This window comes from Bos indicus, chromosome 21 (genome assembly GCF_029378745.1).
Source record: "Bos indicus isolate NIAB-ARS_2022 breed Sahiwal x Tharparkar chromosome 21, NIAB-ARS_B.indTharparkar_mat_pri_1.0, whole genome shotgun sequence".
NCBI lineage: Eukaryota > Metazoa > Chordata > Mammalia > Artiodactyla > Bovidae > Bos > Bos indicus.
This window is the reverse complement of record NC_091780.1, coordinates 27336602-27355922: the sequence shown is the minus strand read 5'-3', so window position 1 is coordinate 27355922 and position 19321 is coordinate 27336602. Positions and strand designations below refer to the sequence as shown.

Sequence of the window (19321 nt, the reverse complement as noted above, 5' to 3'; positions counted from 1 at the left end):
TTAGAAGATGCCAAGTTGAGGAATGAAAACTGACAAATTAAAAAAATAATCACAATATAACTAAGTGCATGCTGAAGGAAGGATTTATAAAGGCCATACTTCATACTTCACTACCCATTCTTCATTACGCAAAATCCTGAACTTGTTTTCAAATTATTAGAAGGTCCATCTCAAGGGAGCCACAGAGCCCAACTCTGGAACCTCTAGAGTCTTTATTCCTTATTTGGTCATTTTTGGTGAAAGGTGTTTAGCCTCAGTTTTGCCATATAAATCTTACACAACCATTTTTTTGCAAGGGGAATACAGATGAAACATTATTAGCCTTGATCTGGACACAACAGTTTTGTTGCACCTGTCAACTACAAAGTGGCACCTGCCAAGGGCATCTGCCATCTGCCTCTGAGGAGATTGAACCCTGTGCTGCTGCAGCTGTTGACCTTTGACACGCCCTGAAGGGAGTCCAGGGTAGAGAGTGAGGCTCTTTGAGCTCCCGGGAAACTGGTGGAACAGATCTTTATAGATTAATATTTTCAGGAACTGATTTTATGACCCCAATCCTCACATTTCCTCATATCTAGAAAAGCACTAAGTCCTTTCACGGTGACATTAGCTCCTCGTGACTAGCAGAAAACCTCTTGTAAAATAAGTGCTTGATTGCACCGAACACCTCCTTCACCAAATCTTATATACTTACCTGCCCCCACTGCCTCTTTGGAGCAGTCTCTCAGAACTATGTGAGGTGCTGTCTCCTGGGCTGCAGTCCTCATTTTGCCCCAAATGAAACTTAACTCCACCTCTCACATTGTGCATCTTCTTGTTTTCAGTCGACACAACAGATATATCCCCTGTGAATTCTTTTCTTAAAAAAAATTATTCATTCATCCATTTATTTGTGCCTGTGCTGGGTCTTTGTTGGTACATGGGCTTTTGTCTAGTCGTCAGGGGCTGCTCTCTAGTTGTGGGGCGTGGATTTCTTATTGTGGTGGTTTCTCTAGTTGCAGAGCGTGAACTCTGGGGTGAGAGGGCTTCCATAATTGTGTCACACGGGATTAGTTGCTCCTCAGTATGTGGGATCTTCCCCGCCCAGGGATCGAACCTGTGTCTCCTACATTGGCAGACAGATTCTTTACCGCCGAGCCACCAGGGAAGCCCCTCGAGGCCCTATTCTCAAGCTTCTCTTTTGAAAGAAGTTACAAAAGGGGATTCAGTCAATTATCTGAGGCTAGAATCGAGGACTGCAAACTAGCTGAGTGTCTTTTTCACCGAACTCTTATGATTACTACGAACTAAGGGAGACAAATACCTGGAAAGAAAATCCATGAAGCTGGTTTCTCCTGGCCGCTTCAGTTCCTCCTCCATCTTTTATTCAAACACAGAAAAGTTCACCAGATATAAATCAGAGTCTCAAGATCCTGATCTACTTTCTTCTTTTTCTTTCAGGGACTCCTCTGCAGGCCTCTGGATTCAGTTATTCCCCTAAAGCTGTGCCTCAGCCCTCTTCACTCTCCACTCTTCCCTGCCTCCTTTATCCACTCTATAACTTCAGCTATTTTCCACATGACCCTAAAAACAATTCAACAAGCCTAAGTCCCTTCTTGAACTGGGACCCAAATTTTCATTCGCCTGTTGGACTGCGCCACCTAGTGGTCACCTGGAGACCTGACTCCACTCTGCTGTTTAAACCTGAATATCTTCATTTGGTCCTCTTCCTTCACCTTCTTGTGTGGTTGCTGTTCAGTCACTAAGTCGTGTTCAACTCTTTGCAACCCCATGTACTGCAGCACACCAGGCTTCCGTGTCCTTCTCCTGGAGTTTGCTCAAACTCATGTCCATTGAGTTGGTGATGCTACCCAACCATCTCACCTTCTGTCACCCCCGATCCTCCTCAATCTTTCCCAGAATCAGGGTCTTTTCCAATGAGTTGGCTGTTCGCATCAGGTGGCCAAAGTATTGGAGTTTCAGCTTCAGAATCAGTCTTTCCAATGAATATTCAGGGTTGATTTCCTTTAGGATTGATTGGTTTGATCTCCTTGCAGTCCAAGTGACTCTCAAGAGTCTTCTTCAGCACCGCAGTTTGAAAGCATCAATTCTTTGGCACTCAGCCTTCTTTATGGTACAACTCTCATATCCATACATGACTACTGGAAAAACCATCGCTTCGACTAGATGGACCATTGTGGGTAAAAGGATGTCTCCGCTTTGTAATATGCTGTCTAGGTTTGTCATAACTTTTCTTTTAAGGAGCAAGCATCTTTTAATTTTGTGGCTGCAGTCATTGTCTGCAGTGATTTTGGAGCCCAAGAAAATAAAAGCTGTCATTGTTTCCACTTTTTCCACATCTATTTGCATGAAGTGATGGCACTGGATGCCATGATCTTTGGTTTTTTTTCCCCGTTTTTTGAATGTTGAGTTTTAAGCCAGTTTTTTTCACTCTCCTCTTTCACCCTCATCAAGAGGCTCTTTAGTTCCTCTTCACTTTCTGGCATTAGAGTTGTATCATCTGCATATCTGAGGTTGTTGATATTTTTCTGGGCAATCTTGATTCCAGCTTGTGATTCATCCAGTCCTCCGCCTCCTATTCTATGTAACTCATCATTGTTCTCTAATTTACTAAGAACAGACAACTTCAGGGGTTCTCTGGCCTCATCTGCCACTGCCACAGAAGCCACTGCTTTACCCTTCAGCATCTTTCTCTTCCCAAGTTTACAGCCTCAGGGAAGACCCTGAAGAGCTAGGAGCCTGGCTCTTAAAATAGCTTCTAAACTGGTTTTACTGTTTCTGGTGTCTGGCCAGTCCACTTCATCTTACACTCAGCTTCCTGAATCATCTTAAAAAAAAAACAAATAAAAAAACCCTGGTCCTGGCCAGTCCCTCCCAAATTAGAAAAAGGTTCCAACACTCCCCACTGTCCATATAATAAAATCCATATGCATAACCCTGTATAATGTTACAGTTGGCAAACTTTTTCTATAAAGAGCCAGACAGAAAATGTTTTAAACTTTGCAAGCACAAGCTGTCTGTAGAAACTACTCAATGCTGCCTAAGAGCAGCTGTAGACCAGAGGTCAATGAGTGAGCACGGCTGTGTCCCAGTAAAGCCCTTCTATGGAGACTGAAATTTGAATTTAATTTGTCACAAAAGCATCAAAACCTCTTTTGACTTTTTTTCAACCATTGAAGAAATAGGGAAACTGTCCTTCATTCGTGAGCCTTATAAACATAGGCAGTGGCCCAGATGTGGCCTGCAAGGCTCTAGTTGGTCAACCCTACCCTGAACAAGTTAGATTATTAAAGGTGGTAAGGCTCCCAGCAAAGTGTGCAGAAACTGGCCTGATAGGGAAGAGAAGGAAGGTTGTGAGGTCTCTTGTCTTTAAAGATCCATTTGTAGCCCAGTGTCAGGCCTGCACGGTTTTCAGTCTGCTCCGTGACCATCTGCTCCCAAATTCTGCCTTCCAGTTAGAACATGGGGTCAAGCATCTTATCCAATAACTGGTGGGTGACTGTGGGGTGGGACTGGGTGGGGAGAAAACTCTCCCCTCCAGGACAAGAAGACAGAGAGGGGCACTTGGGGAGCATCTCAGGCCCTTCAACCCCTTTCTCTCAGGGGCTTCCCTCCCCAGAAGAGATGAATAAGCTGAAGGGAGATAGTTGATAGCACAGGTGGGCAGAAGGGGAAGGAGGGCAGTGGGGTGAACCGTTAGCTCCTCAGTAGAAGGACCCCATCTGATAATTCTCTGCATTCCTAGAGTCCAGAACAGGACAGGCTCGCAGAGAACATTCACCCAACTCATTAGAGCACTGGGCCTGGCTCCCCATGGTTGTGGGCTGGGGTGGGCAGACAACAGAAAAGAAACAGGATGTCAATGGGAGCAGGGTGCCAGCAACTGAGAGGAGCCTTGAAAAGCAAAGGCAGCAATAGGAATGCAAGGGGCAGAGCAGATGCCTTGGTCCTCTGTCCCAGGCCAGTGATAGACTGAGGGTGCAAACACACCCAGCCAACGGGCCAGGCATGACAGAGCCATCACGGCCGTGTATCCCACTGCTTGCAGACTCTCTGCAGAATCCATGCAAGCTGGATTCTGAAGGCTTGAGACACATGTTACGTTCCCAAGAGCTTCTACCAGGGCTTCCCTAGTGGTCCCGTGGTTAAGATTTTGCCTTCCAATGCAGGGGATCTGGGTTCGATTCTTGGTTGGGGAATTAAGATCCCACATGCTTCACAGCCAAGAAACCAAAACATAAAACAGAAGCAATTTTGTAATAAATTCAATAAAGACTTTAAAATGGCCCACACAAACAGTGTCTACTGGAAGCCTGGGGAGCCTGGGGATTCTCTTTCGATTCCTCAAACGTCACCTAGTAAAGCCTCAGAGATCTACCTTCTTGTAGCCTTCCATCAGCTGCTGCTGCTCCCCCTGCAAAGATGGTTTTAACGTAAATTCCAATGGGGCCATAGATGCTGTCCTTGCCTCCAACAATGCTGAAGCCCAGGCCCTGGGAAAGAAGAGGAGAAGGTCAGGCTGAGGCATGTTCCATGCCATTCATTGGGGTTTCCCAGTGGCTCAGTGATAAAGGAACCCACCTGCTAATGCAGGAAATCCACATTCGATCCCTGGGTGGGGAAGATCCCCTGAGAAACGAAATGGCAACCCTCTGCAGTATACTTGCCTGGGAAATCTCATGAACAGAGATGCCTGGTGGGTTATAGTCCATGGAGTCGGAAAGAGTCAGACATGACTAAACAACAACAACAACTTCCCAAGGAGGCTTAGCCTGGGTTGCAGGGAGCTCCTCTTGAGACTGTGAGCTCAGGGAGGCAGTGGGTGCATCTTATTTGTCAGGGTCTGGTCTCCGGAGGCAGACGCTCAGGAAATATATGTTGTAGAGTGAAGGCATGAACACTGGCTGGAGGCTGGGCCTCTGGATTCAGCTCACAAGCATGTCAGGGCGTGGTCAGCATCATGGCTCCCAGGAAGATCCCTCCAAGTGATGGCTGCCGGGTATCGGCATCACTGCGGCTGGGCAGTTTCTCCTAGGCTCCTCAGAGAAGTTCATGCATCACCCAGCATCACAGAGGCAGCAGGCCTGAGAGCCACCTTCAGATCCTAAGAGAACCCAGTGAGCAGGGGCCAGACAGGAAAGCAGTGTGGACACAGTGCTGGTGTGAGCTTCTGGTGAAGGTGGTGGGTGTTGCAGGACCGGGAGACCAGTGGTGTCCAGGAGAAGCACAGTGGTAGGAAAATGAGAAAGCGGGTTGGGCTTCTGTTTGGGCTCCCAGCTTCTTCCTGGCTGAAATAATTGCTCTAGACCCAAACTTTCACCTGCCCTAGTGAGGCAGAATGATCCAGTGGACAAGAACAAGAGTCCGGGGTCAGAAGGTCTTCAGTCACTGTCATGGTTCAGTTGCTCACTAACCAAGTGATCTTGGCAAGTCCTGTGAGTCCCAGATTCTCAGCTCCTTGTCTACGTTGTTATTCAGGCATCAGTCGTGTTTGACTCTTTCCGACCCCATGGACTGTAGCCCGCCAGGCTCCTCTGTCCATGGGATTCTCCAGCAAGAATACTGGAGTGGATTGCCATTTCCTTCTCCAGGGGATCTTCCCGACCCAGGGATCAAACTCAGGTCCCCTGTATAGGCAGGTGGATTCTTGATTGCTGAACCACCAGGTAAGCCCTCCTCATCTATTAGCAGAAAATAATAGGGTTTTGTAACAGTTAATGGAAGGATCCCTGCAAATCCCCTGGTGCTGTGCCTGTGTTTTGGCAGCTGCTTTTGTGGTTTGACTTTAGGTTAAAGCGTCTGCCTGCAATGCGGGAGACCCAGGTTCAATCCCTGGATGGGGAAGATCCCCTGGAGAAGGAAATGGCAACCCACTCCAGTATTCTTGCCTAGAGAATCCCATGGAGGGAGGAGCCTGGTAGGCTACAGTCCATGGCGTTGCAAAGAGTCAGACACGACTGAGCTACTTCACTTCTTCTACCTCAAGTGCTGGTGGATCCTTCCAGCTCTGCTTCCTCCTCCTCAACTCAGTTCTGGCCTCACTCCTACTCATGCCTGTTAATGATGAGGTCTTGGGTGTGGAGGTTATGTGAGGGAGACAGTGGGAGGCCTGCCCTATTTCTGAAGCCACCACTCCTGCTCTGCACTCCAGGCTTCCTATGCCAAATACGTTCCTGCTTCCCATCAAGGCCGATTCAACCTGCTCAGTGATGCATACACCCATGGAGTCTACTCACTGACTGTACAGTCTGCGCACACTGAGATAACTGACACCATTTTTAATCATCTTTGCTAGAGGGTTGGTACCCTTTTCCATTCTGCCTTCCTTTTTATATGTATACAACTTTTATTTTTTAGGCTGTGCCATGCACACATAGAATCTTAGTTCCCCAATCAGGAATCGAACCCTTGCTCCTTGCATTGAAAGCACAGACTCTTAACTGCTGGACACCAGGGAAGTCCTTGCCTTCTTTTGAGCACTGCAAAAGACAATCTCAAAAACAATCTCAAAGTTGATGGTATTAAAATGCATCTGCCCAAATGCAAGAGATGATGAAGGACAGGGAAGCCTGGCATGCTACAGTCCATGGGGTCACAAAGAGTTGGACAACAAAAAATGCAAGAAGGTAAGAGCATTGTGATTTACAAATCAGGAAGAGAAGCTGTTTGGAGAAAATTGGGCACTGGAGAGAGTGACTCCCTTGTGACTAGAGGGACAGTTATCTTAGCTCTTCCCACTGGTTTCTCCTCGTTTCTCTGCTGAGATCCCAGGAGATAGAAGTGATGAGGGGTGGAGAGGAGGACTTTAGACGTGTGGAACCTTCCTCTAGGAAGACCATTTTGGTGAATAGCTTCTCACACCACATGCCAAAATCATGAGGTGGGTAGAAACCTACTCTTCCATTAAGCATCTAGGTCACTTGGGCTGGCCTGAGAACTCTGCAGCAGCAGCCGTGTCCACCTCAGAAGTTCTTCGGTGCCCATGTCATCTCCTTGCTCGGGGCAGCATGGTCTGTGGGGCGTGCCCAGAGCACTGGGGCTGTCCCACCACCTCTACTGCTTTTCTCCTTATCTTTCAGTATTTCTCGACTGTGAGGCTAAAATCAGTCTGCATATCTGAATTCGGGGAGACACATGGACTGAATGGGTGTTCTCCCCATCAAATCAATACATTAGGGGGAAACTTTCAGAGGTGACTAGGCCATAAATGTGGAGCCCTCATGAAGGGGGCAGGGGCAAGATAGGAGGAGGAGATGAAGAAGCACAACCACTGTATATGAAATATGTCGGCTATAAGGAGACATTGCACAGCACAGGGAACAGAGCCAATATTTTACAGTAATTGTGAACAGAATATAATCTTTAAAAATTGTGAGTCACTATGTTGTATACCTGAAACATATAATATTGTACATCAACTATGTGTGTGCTCAGTCGCTCAGTCGTGTCCGACTCAGCGACCCAAGGACTGTAGCCTGCCTTGGGTTACAGTCCTCTGTCTGTAGGCTCCTCTGTCCATGGGATTCTCCAGGCAAGAATATGGGAGCAGGTTGCCATGCTCTCCTCTAGGGGATCTTCCCGACCCAGGGATCAAACCTGGGTCTCTTGCATTGCAGGCAGCTTCTTTACCAACTTAGCCACTGTAAAATCAGGGAAGAAGTCCTCAACATGCATGGCAACTGCCAGCACCTTCAACTTCGACTCCCAGCCTCCAGAGCCATGAGAAATAAACATAAGCTGTTTAAGCTGCCCAGTCTAAGGTATTTTTGTTACAGCACCTGAACTGACCCTGACGATGATTTGAACTGAATCAATTTCAAAATAGGGTAAAATTATTTTCAAAAACAGCAAACCAGGGACAAACTGGGGAACATTCGTCTTCCTATGACCTGCTCTGTGCAGAGCTAGGTTGCCTACCCCTCCCTGAGCCTGCTCGCATGACAGCATCTGACACCCCTGTTCTAAGCCCGGATCCCCAGCCCCTGTCCCCATCCCCACTGTGACATGACAGCTCCTTGGGAACACGTGTTCATCCAGGAGCCTCCCCTGGCCATGGTCCTTGCTCACCTTGGCCTGGCCCTTCATCAGCACGATGTTGGAGATGACAGATGCCTGGAGGCCCCCTGAGGGCTGCACGAGCTGAGCTGTGCTGAGCGACCGTGTCGGTCTTGACAAGCCCTAGAAAAAGGGTGAGGTGGAGAGAGGATGAGTCCAAGGATGTTGGCTCACTCCCCCAGGAAGGGGGAAAGCCCACAGAGAAAACCCTGATGCCTGCTCTTCTGAGTGTCTGCCGCATGGGGGCTGCAGTGAGGTGAATGCAGGGCGGATGGTTGGGAGTCCAGTGCAAGGGTCTGTTTTGGTGGCCCCAGGAGACATCTTTGCTGAGCCCAGGCTCCTTTTCGACCAGCAGCCAGATGCTCACTAAGATTTGTTACAGGAGTGAGTCCCGAGTCACAGATCACACATCACAGACCACAGACAGTGAGTCCTATACTCAGAGTCCCCAGCAGAGGCTGGGAGGTCAATGGCCGAGAATGTCCTCAACAGAATCCAAGACACATTTACTGAGACCCTCATCTGGGCCAGAAACAGGGTGGTGGGCAGAGGGTCAGGAACCCCAAGATGTGGGACTTCCCTGGTAATCTGGTGGTTAACAATCTGCCTTCTGATGCCAGGGACGCAGGTTAGATTCCTGGTCAGGGAACTAAGATCCCACATGCTTGCAGTGGAGTCGAATAAATAAATAGAACTCTTTTTAAGAATTGTTTTTAAAAATATGAACTCCCATGCCTTCCTTAACTTGCCCCCACTTCCCTCGACGACCGCTTAGGGTCACTGTACAGATTAAATTAAGGGATCCACGTAAAGCCCCACTTCAGGGTCTGCACAGGTGGAGTGTTCTCTGCCCATGAGATCCTAACAACATGGAAGCAGCTGCGGGAAGTGGTCACAGGTGACCATTCCTCATGTGGTTCTCTGCCCCCAAGCCAGCTCCTCACCACTGTAGCCCTGTGGACATCAAACCGCCAGGAAGGCTCTTCAAGCAGTCTTCCCCTCGCTCCCTCTTCTCGGGCCTCCCTGCCCTTCGTTCTTACCACAGCCTTTGCTGCGGGAAAGTCCAGTTGTTGAGAGAGAGACTTCCTGCCGCTGCAGAGGGAATAAGGCTGCCTATCCGCCGAAGCCGCTGACTTCTTGGTTGTTGGAAAATCCATCTCTCCTGTGCAATAGGGATTGACACCTAACCCAGGAGAGGAAAGAAAGGGAGAAATCATTTGTGCTCTCAGACAGTGAAGCTCTAGATAGAACGTCGTCCTCGCCCACGGCCAGCCCTCACAAGCTGGGGGCCAGAGTGAACTTGAAGCATGGAGCGCCCAGCGCTGGGTACATGATAGGGAGGGCAGAGGAAGAAGTAGGCGGTATTCTGGCTACCTTCGTCCATGCTGTGTGCTCCACGGGGTGAGGGTGGGACTGTCGCTTCCATTTCAACTCAGCTCAACTTAGTGAGGGTTGATGTGGCCTCTCCTACATGTCAAGTAGGATGCTGGGTCCTCAGGAAACCACAATGATCTGTCAGCTCCAGTCCCTGCTGCCGGGGGTGAGGAGGGGGGCATTTCAAGAGAGAGGAGGAAAGCAGAAATGATGCCCCATACAGGCAGGGCCAGAGGAGAGATGGGGCAGAAGCCTGGGTGATCTGCCTCTTACACACACATTTGCACACAGGCACATAAAGAGTCATGTCTGATTCTTTGCGACCCCATGGACTGTAGTCCACCAGGCTCCTCTGTCCGTGGGATTCTCCAGACAAGAATACTGCAGTGGGTTGCCATGCCCTCCTCCAGGGGATCTTCCCAACCCAGGGATCAAACCGGGGTCTCCTGCATTGGCAGGTGGATTCTTTACCATTGCGGGACCAGGGAAGGCCACACACCCCTAACACAGGCAGGCAAAGAGTCAACTCTTGAGTCCTTGGGGATCTAAGAATATGCATGGCAATCATCTTCTCTTCCTTTAGGGGGAAACTCAGACTTCCTTTTACCCCACTAGGAAATCTACCCTACTGCTTTCAGCTGGAAAAATCTTCAGAGATTATCTGCCATGGCTCCTCGCTGTCTAAGACCAGTGCTTCCCAACTGAAATACAATGCAAGTCATATATGTAATCTGAAATTTTCTAGTAGCCACATTTTTAAAAGTAAAAGAAAAAGAGTTTAATGTTAATAATTTTTTTTTTTTTTTGGTCATGCTTCACAGCTTGAGGGATTCTAGTTCCCTGACCAGGGATCAAACTCGTGTCTCCTGCAGTGGAACTGGGGAGTCTTAACCACTAGACTTCCAGGGAAGTCCCTAATATTTTATTTAGTTCAATATACCTAAACTCTGTCATTTCAACATATAAATAATCTGCAAAGTTATTAATGAGGTATTTTGCATCTTTTCTTTAGTTTTGTGCTTAGTCTTTTAAATGCGCACATTTTTTACCCTTCTGAGCATCTCCATTTGGATAAGCCACATTACAAGTGAGAAGGATGTGGACACTGGCCACCGTACTGGACGTCAGGCACCCAAAGAAGGGCGGGGCTTTCCTAGTACACAAGTGGCTTTGGTGGGAAATTCCCCAAGATAAAGATGTGAAATTGGTGGTGGTTCAGAGGGAAGAAGGCAGGTTGGCAGAGAGTTTTGGTTTGCATTTATTCTTGGGGTAGGAAAGACTTAAGTTGCTTTATAGGCTGGAGACAGGAAGCCACTACCCAGAGTGGGCTGAGAAAATGGAACACAGTGGGGTTTCATGGAGATGTGAGATCCCTAAGGGAGGAGGAGGAAAGGGACGAAGGCCTGGGGGAGAAAGGAGGTGTCGTGGTTCACTGGTGGTCCGAGTGGCTGGGGAAACATTCCCCTGCGAGGGCAGCTGCTCCCGGCATCTCTCCACACTAGGAGGTGGTTCTCCCCAACTCACAGGGACCAACTGCCCCCAGAGGGGCCAGGAGAGAGAGGAAGCTGAGAGCTTCAGAAAACCACACTCCAGAAAGAGGGGACAAAGATTCACGGGGCAGAGTTGGGAAATGGAGCTATAGATGATCCTAAATCTGCCTGGGCATCATGTTTTTTTTTTTTTTAATATATACTTTTGTTTATTTATTTATGGCCATGCTGGGTCTTTGTGGCTGTGTAGGCTTTTCTCTAGTTGCAGCAAGCAATGGCTACTCTCTGGCTGTGGTGCATGGACTTCTCATTGAGGTGGCTTCTCTTGTTGCAGAACACAGGCTGTAGGGTGCATGGGCTCAGTAGTTGCGGCTCCCGGGCTCTAGAGCACAGGCTCAGCAGTTGTGGTGCATAGGCTTAGTTGCTCCCAGGTATGTGGGATCTTCCCAGACCAAGGATCAAACCCACATCTCCTGCATTGGCAGGTGGACTGTTAACCAGTGAGCCAACAAGGAAGCCCAGGCAACATATTTATTGAATGTTTTATCATAAGTGGCTCAAATTTCAATGCCCCACCCAGACCTGCTGAATCCACGCCTGTACAGATGGGGTCTGGGGGAGTCTGTGTGCTTATCAGGCTCCCCTGGCGGTGTGTCCAGTGGTCTTTTGGGGAAACTCAAAAGTCCAATCCTTACTTTATCATGAGGAAATGGATCCCAGTTTCCCATTCTCCTGCCCTCAGCAGGGCAAGGGGACTACCGTATGAAGAAGGGCAGCAGTGCATGGCTTGGGTTCAGGGAATATGGACAAGCAAACACGTGGCCAACTTGGATCAGCCTATAGGACAGAAGCACCTAGAGCCACAGGCCGGCACCATGGGAGCAAGACCGGCCACACCAACTCCGTTTCTGTCTTCACTGAGCTAGGCAGAAAAAAAAAAAAATGTCAACTCAGGCTTTCTGAGCAGGGGGTTCCTGCTCCCACTGTGAGTTTGGATCAGCAAGGACACAGGCCTGGAGTCAGGACACAACAGTGTCTCCAAAGCACTAACTGGTGGTCTGAGCCCTTTCCTGCCCCTTCTGAAAATTACTGGATGTGTTCCAACATCAAGGAAATACATCAAAATTATCACCTTGGCTGGGGTGGGAGGGAGTTGAAACCAGTTAGCATGTAGCACTGAGTTCACTGAAAATGGGGTTATAAAATCCAAATGCAAAAGCCAAAACAATTTTTGACAGGGAAACTATGTATTTTTTGGTTATATAATAACATGCTTTCGAATTGTGGTGCTGGAGAACACTCTTGAGTCCCTTGGACAGAAGGAGATCAAACCAGTCAATCCTAAAGGGAATCAATCCTGAATATTCATTAGAAGGGCTGATGCTGAAGCTCCAAAATTTGACCACCTGATGCGAAGAACTGACTCATTGGAAAAGACCCTGATGCTGGGAAAGATTGAAGGCAGGAGGAGAAGAGGATGACAGAGGATGAAATCGTTGGATGGCATTACTGACTCAATGGACAAAAGTTTGAGCAAACTCCAGGAGATAGTAAAGGACAGGGAAGCCTGGTGCACTGCAGTCCAGGGAGTTGCAAAGAGTCAGACATAACTGAACGACTGAACAACAATAATAACATGAGTTTTTATTTAAGTTTACATGGAATTATGAAATGGGGAAATAAATGGGAATGGGTCTACAGACAAATAACCCCATCTCCCATAAGGCTGACAATTTGGAAAAATACAGTCTCAAGTATTATTATTAATAATTGATTAAACCTAATTGATTAAACTTAATCAATGAAGAAGTGGTGATAAAAAACTAAATAAACCTTCCAAATTACTGCAAAAACTAAACACAGAAAACAAATGAAAAGTGACCATACAAATAGAAAGACTCTTTGAAACCCCATGGACCAGAGCCTGCCAGGCTCCTCTGTCCATGGGATTTCCCAGGCAAGAACACTGGAGCGAGTTGTCATGCTCTCCTCCAGAGGATCTTCCCAACCCAGGGATTGAACTCTTATGTCTCTTGCATTGGCAGGCAGATTCTTTACCACTAGCACCACCTGGGAAGCCCTAAAAAGAATATGAATAAAAGCAAATATTAATTATAATACTAAAGTCAATGGCTTAAGCTTCTCTCTTAGAAAGACTGCCAGATTTGCTTTCAAGATCTAAGTGCATATCATTTGCAAGAGATAAACAAAGTAAGCAAAAAGAATGAAATAAAAGGATGGGCAAAAACTACCAATGACTGATGCTGGAATCAGGCACTTAGGAAAAAAAAATCTATCTAGATTTTTGTTTCATATCAAACATCAAAAATAAACTACAAAGAGAGTAAATTTATGGGGAAGGCAAATCATTTAAAAGCTAGAATAAAATACTAGGTAGAAATAATTTAATCAATATGGTTCTACACAAAATAACCTTCATATTATATAACTTCTGTGGTTCTCTCGTAAATCTGTAATCAAATATGATCCAAGAAACATGTGCAAGCATATATCTATAATTACCTTGTAAATCTTGATAAATTGGAGGCAATTTAAAGGTGTCATAGGGTAATAATTAAATAAGTGTACATGAGAAGTAATAGCTCTCTACATGTGGAAGAAACTTTTAGGATTAGACAGGAAAAATTTGATGGATTTGATTAGATCAGATGAGAACATCTTCATGTTAAAAAATTAAAAGAGAAAGAATAAACTGAAAAAAGTATGTTCAGCAAATACGGCAGCCAAATATTAATTTAACCAAAACAGTTTTTAGAAATAACTGACAAAATGATGATCATCCGAATAGAAGAACAGGAGCACTCCAAAGAAGAGAAGTAAATAATGAAGGGGTGTTGAACTGCACCTGTGCAGAAAAGCATTCTTTCCACTGAGTTTATAGACCCATGGACCAGTGAGGGTTTGACAGAAGCCAAAAGCACATTGAGCTAGGACTTTGAGAAATTGAATGAAGGGGCCATTTACAAACAGTAGACGGGGCTTAAGAAAACAACAAAGCCCAGTGAGGTACTCTGGAGTTGGCATAAGCTGGAAGCTGGAAGCTTTACCACTGGTGGCTCAGTGGTAAAGAATCTGCCTGCCAAGTTGGAGATGCAGATGGTCTCTAATATTCAGATCTGGCTTGCTTTTAACGTCTTCATGTTTTTCTGCATACTTCACATTTTTCTGACTTTTGAATTAGTGTTATCCTATTTGCAACAACCAAGAATCATGACATCTTTCAGTCCCAACTCCCATCCTGCAACAGGTGAGGTGCCAAAAACTCTGGGAGAGACCACGGACTTCCTAAGACCAAGGAATCTGTCAGATGACAGAGCAAGAGTAAAGTCCTTGTCTTCTATCCTCAGTGTCAGCTCTTCTCAACTTGGCACTTGAGATCCACCTAGAAGAGGAGTTGACCAACCCACAGAGAGCTCTATGGACAAGAGCAGAGGTGCTCCAGCTGGCCAGAGCGTGCGCATGCAATGAAGGATGCTCCAGAGAAGCTGTGGACACCATTTTGGAGCAGTCTGGCTGGACAAGCAGAGATCCACCCTCCCCTAAATCTCCCACATCACTGATATTCCCAATGCAGTAAAATGAGTTCTGTTCTGAGAGTAAAGTCCAATTTGTTCATAAGTCCAACAAAGTTGGCCTAGGTACCCAACTAACACAATTGACTATATATTAATAGTAATGCACTGTAATAGGTTTATAACACTTTTCACACAAATAATAGGTACATAAAAAACAAACACCCAAAATAAAGAAAACACTTTAAATCTTATAGTGCAGTGCCTTGAAAAGTACAGTAGGCCAGCTACATCGCCACTGCTTTTACACTTGCTTCCAGACATCCTGGGCTTGAAATAAAGATACTACTGTCCTCTATGTAGTCCTATACACTAAAGGACACACAAGCACAACCATTTGTAGAGGATGCACGCACATGACAATATATGCCAGACACGTGAACTAACTTCCAGGATTGGACCTGAGAATACACGTTTGCATCTTTGGAAGTTCACAACTTAAAGGTTAATATGTAGGAGACTTACTGCATTCACCACAATCTAAGCCCTGCTCCTGAGGATGGTTCAACGACACTTACTGGTTGAGTTGCTGCGTGTTCTTTGATGACAGGCTTTGGGAAACAGGAAGTTATTACTTTGTGGGTCCAGTTTTCCGGACTTTTCTCGAGAGGAAGTTGTAGAAGTTTCCTGCAAAACAATTTCCATTTTTTATTCAGAAATTAGAAGAGAAAAAAAATGAAATCTCAACACTGACCATGGAAATACTTGTCAGATGGTCTGTTTCTTTCTCTATACTACAGGCTCTATGAAGGCAGGAATTTAGAATTACTACCATCCATTAACTCATTGGAGAAGGCAATGGCACCCCACTCCAGTGCTCTTGCCTGGAAAATCCCACGGACGGAGGAGCCTGGAAGGCTGCAGTCCATGGGGTTGCTAAGAGTCGGACACGACTGAGCGACTTCACTTTCACTTTTCACTTTCATGCACTGGAGAAGGAAATGGCAACCCACTCCAGTGTTCTTGCCAGGAGAATCCCAGGGACAGGGGAGCCTCGTGGGCTGCCGTCTATGGGGTCGCACAGAGTCAGACACGACTGATGCAACTTAGCAGCAGCAGCAGCAGCATTAACTCATTGATACTACTAAATCATAGATATATAATTCATTTAATAAAGAATATGAAATGAGTATTTTTATATTATAAAGAATAAAAATTATAATAATGAATAGAAATTGCATAAATTTTGAACTAATGCAATAAATGTTGAATGACAGAGACTTCCCTGGTGGTCCAGTGGTTGAGAATCTACCTTTCACTTCAGGGCACACAGGTTTGATCCCTAGTTGGGGAACTAAGATCCCACATGCTGCAAGGCAACTAAGCTCATGTGCTGCAACTTCTGAGTCCGGGGTTATTTTCTTCACAGCACGTGTTATTCTGTTATTATCTTTCAACTTTTTGTTTGTTTGCTGTTGTTCTTCCATCACTAAAATGCCTTGAACCATCAAGGGAGGTATGATTTAGGGGAGATAACCAAGTAAGTTCCATTGTTCTGGCTCATCATAGGCACTTAGAAACAGTCACTAAATGAATGTTATATAAAGAGATTTCTCGATATTGAACCATCCTTGCATTCTCGAGTGTATCACATTTTTCTTATACTGCTGATTTCTGCCTGTGAAGATTTCATTTAGGACTTGAAAAATCAATATTCTTAAGTTAAATTTGGTTATTATTCTGTTATTGTTTTTCTACTTTGCCATATTGATCAAATTTTACCTGCTTCTTTTTTATACTAATAATTTGGAAACTCTGTACTGAATCTAGAAGCAGTACTTACTAAACCACACACTTGAACTCGTCTCTCTATCAGGCCAGTGAGAAAAGAGAAAATGAATGACCCTTTCTCAGATAAGATGAGAACTTGAAACAACTTTCACTCACTCCCATCTCCTCACCCTGGTATTTTAGAAACAGAGGATGGGGAACAGAAGACTAGAGGTTGATGATGAGCATAATGGTATTAATTATTTTACTTCTCTCCCCAGAACTATTTTTATATTGTTTTCCTATTGCATAACTTTATTAGCCACAATGATTGTGACTTAGTTCTTGAGTTATGTCGGCTTTATTAGTCACGACCATAATCCTTAGGAGAGAAAGAGAGTGTGTGTATGTTCTCTGAAAAACTGTGCAGATGGAAAGCTCTCTGAATATTTGCATGTCTGAGAATGTCTTTCTGTGGTCATCACACTTGAGTGATTTGCTGAGTATAGGATGAGTATTGGTTAGTCTATCTAGAAACTCTAGTTGGTTCAAATGCTACCTGGGATTTAATGTTTTAGCGTAGAGGTTTACTAGGGGTATCTGCCACCCTTTTCTGACAGGTCTATCTCGTTGGCAGTGCTGATTCATTTCATGTGCCAAGTGCCTGCCGGCTTTCAGCACCTGATGTACTTCCCAGAGAGGAAGGAGGACCTACTGCTGCTTCTTCCTATGTCCCATGTAACCTATCTTCCCCTCCAGCCCCTGGCACTGGAGAAGGCAGTTCAGTTGGCCTCTGTCACACTCATTCCCCAGGCCTGTCCTCCCTGTGTGGTCAATGGCAGGTTAATGAGCCCTTCCCTCAATCCAATCTCACCTGCACTATGTCAGGCAGAAAGTTCTCATGGCTTCCAGAATATGGTTGGCCCCTTTCCATGGCTTCCTGTTCTGACAGGCATTTCTCCCTATTGGTACTTTTTTTTTTTTTTTTTGATAGAAGTTTCTAAGAGGTGGGAGAGTTAATAAAGTGTACTCAGTAACCATATAACCATCTGGAGCCAGAAGTCTACTCACAACCTTTTTTTCTTATTAAAACTGTATCTAGTTCTGACACAAGAGGATCCTGCAAGAAATTCCACATATCAATTCCTTTTTACTTGTACACATCAATGTCCAAAACCAGAGAACTCATCTTCCTAGACATTCATTTTCCTTTTTCCAGCAGTAGATGGCACTATATTAACTTGAACAAAATTATCTTCTCTAACAAGGATAGCCCAGGAAATATGTTAAAGGAGAGAGATTATATGAGAGGGGACTTATATATATTTAAAGAGATTATTGGTCTTCTTCAGTGGCTCAGATGGTAGACTCTGCACTTCCAGTCCAGGGGTCCTGGGTTCAATCCTGGTCAGGGAAATAGATGCCACATGCCTCAACTAAGAGTTCTCATGCCACAACTAAACATCTGGCATGTGGCAACTAAGACCCGGTGCAGCCAAATAAATAAATAAGTTTTCCAAAAAGTATATTTATTGTTAAATTTCTTTATTTTAATCCTCTTGACAAAGCTCCGTGTTCAAAACATGACTTAGAAACTACTTGACATAAAAAGCCAATTGATAGCAGAAAAATCATAGAAATGCAGCATATATATATATATTTTTTTTTGGTCCACATTACCTGCAAATGGCCGATGTCATATCCAGAAGTGTGTGCTAAGTTTCTTCAATTGTGTCCAACTCTCTGCAACCCCATGGACTGTAACCCACCAGGCTCCTTTGTCCGTGGGATTCTCCAGGCAAAATACTGGAGTGGGTTGCCATGCCCTCCATCAGGGAATCTTCCTGACCCAGGGAATGAACCCACGTTTCTTGCGTCTCCTGCCTTGTCTGGCAGGTTCTTTACCACTAGTGCCACTGGGGCAGCCCAACCAGAAGAGGGAATCTTACAAGACTTTGGACCTTTAAAGAAATAGAGCCAGTTAGATCAACTGTCCTGGCTTCAGGAGCAGTAGTCTCACTGTGCACAGACCAGCTGTGGAGCCTCTTCTGTGGGCCGAGGCTTTCTGGGCCAGTCCTTCTCATTCACAACTCCATGTCCTGTGGCCAAAGCTGTCTCAGACATGAGACATGCGGCCTCTGCCACGAAGCCATCATCTGAACACCTAGAGGCTTTGATAAGTTGCCTCTAACCAGGCTGCTGTCAAGCTCTTGGACAGTCATGAAGACTGAGGTGCTTCACTTTGACACCCTCTGCTACGAATCTGCTCTCTGGATGACTGCTACGGGGAAGAATGGAAATGTATTACCGTAAACAGAAGATGAGATCCACATAGCAATTTTCTATCAGACGTGTATATAAGAAGCTACATAGTGGGACTTCCCTGGTGGTCCAGTGGTTAAGACTTCACCTTCCAATGCAGGGGATGCGGGTTTGATCCCTGGTCGGGGAGCTCAGATCCCACATGCCTCATGGCCAAAAAACAAAAAAGTAAAACACAAAAAATGTGGTAACAAATTTAATGAACACTGTAAAAATGGTCCCCACCAAACTTCTAAAATGTGACACAAATGAACCCAACTATGAAACAGAAACAGAATCTGGGACACAAAGAATAGACTGGTGGTTGCCAAGGGCGTGGGGCACAGGAGAGGGTTGGGTTGGGAGTTTGAGATTAGCAGATGGAAACTAGTATATATAGGATGGACAGACAAAAAGATCCTACAATATAGCACAGGGCACTATATTCAATCAGATCAGATCAGATCAGTCGCTCAGTCGTGTCCGACTCTTTGCGACTCCATGAATCGCAGCACGCCAGGCCTCCCTGTCCATCACCAACTCCCAGAGTTCACTCAGACTCACGTCCATCGAGTCAGTGATATATTCAATATCCTGTGATAAACTTTAATGGAAAAGATTATGAAAAAGAATGTGTATCTATCTATCTATATATATAATTGAGTCATTTTGCTGAACAGCAATAATTAACACAACACTGTAATTCAATTATACAAAACCAATACAAGTAAAATTTAAAACAATGGTCCACATTAAAAAATCTTGTCTTGTTGTTCAGTCTCTAAGGTCGTGTCCAAC

At 45.5% G+C, this 19321-nt stretch overlaps 1 protein-coding gene across 6 annotated transcripts in view; it reads right to left on the bottom strand.

The window, feature by feature from the left end:
- IL16 (interleukin 16) overlaps positions 1-19321 on the bottom strand; it is a 126681-nt gene that overhangs the window by 40912 nt on the left and 66448 nt on the right. For all 6 annotated transcript variants that reach the window (XR_011562590.1, XM_070775254.1, XM_070775253.1 and 3 more), the window contains 4 exons: positions 15031-15139; positions 9096-9238; positions 8068-8178; positions 4379-4493 (listed from right to left, as the gene is read on the bottom strand). Coding sequence is in view for 5 of the 6 variants with exons in the window: in XM_070775254.1 (XP_070631355.1) it covers positions 4379-4493; positions 8068-8178; positions 9096-9238; positions 15031-15139 (478 nt within the window). In the remaining variant the exon portion in view is untranslated. The remainder of the gene's footprint in view (positions 1-4378; positions 4494-8067; positions 8179-9095; positions 9239-15030; positions 15140-19321) is intronic.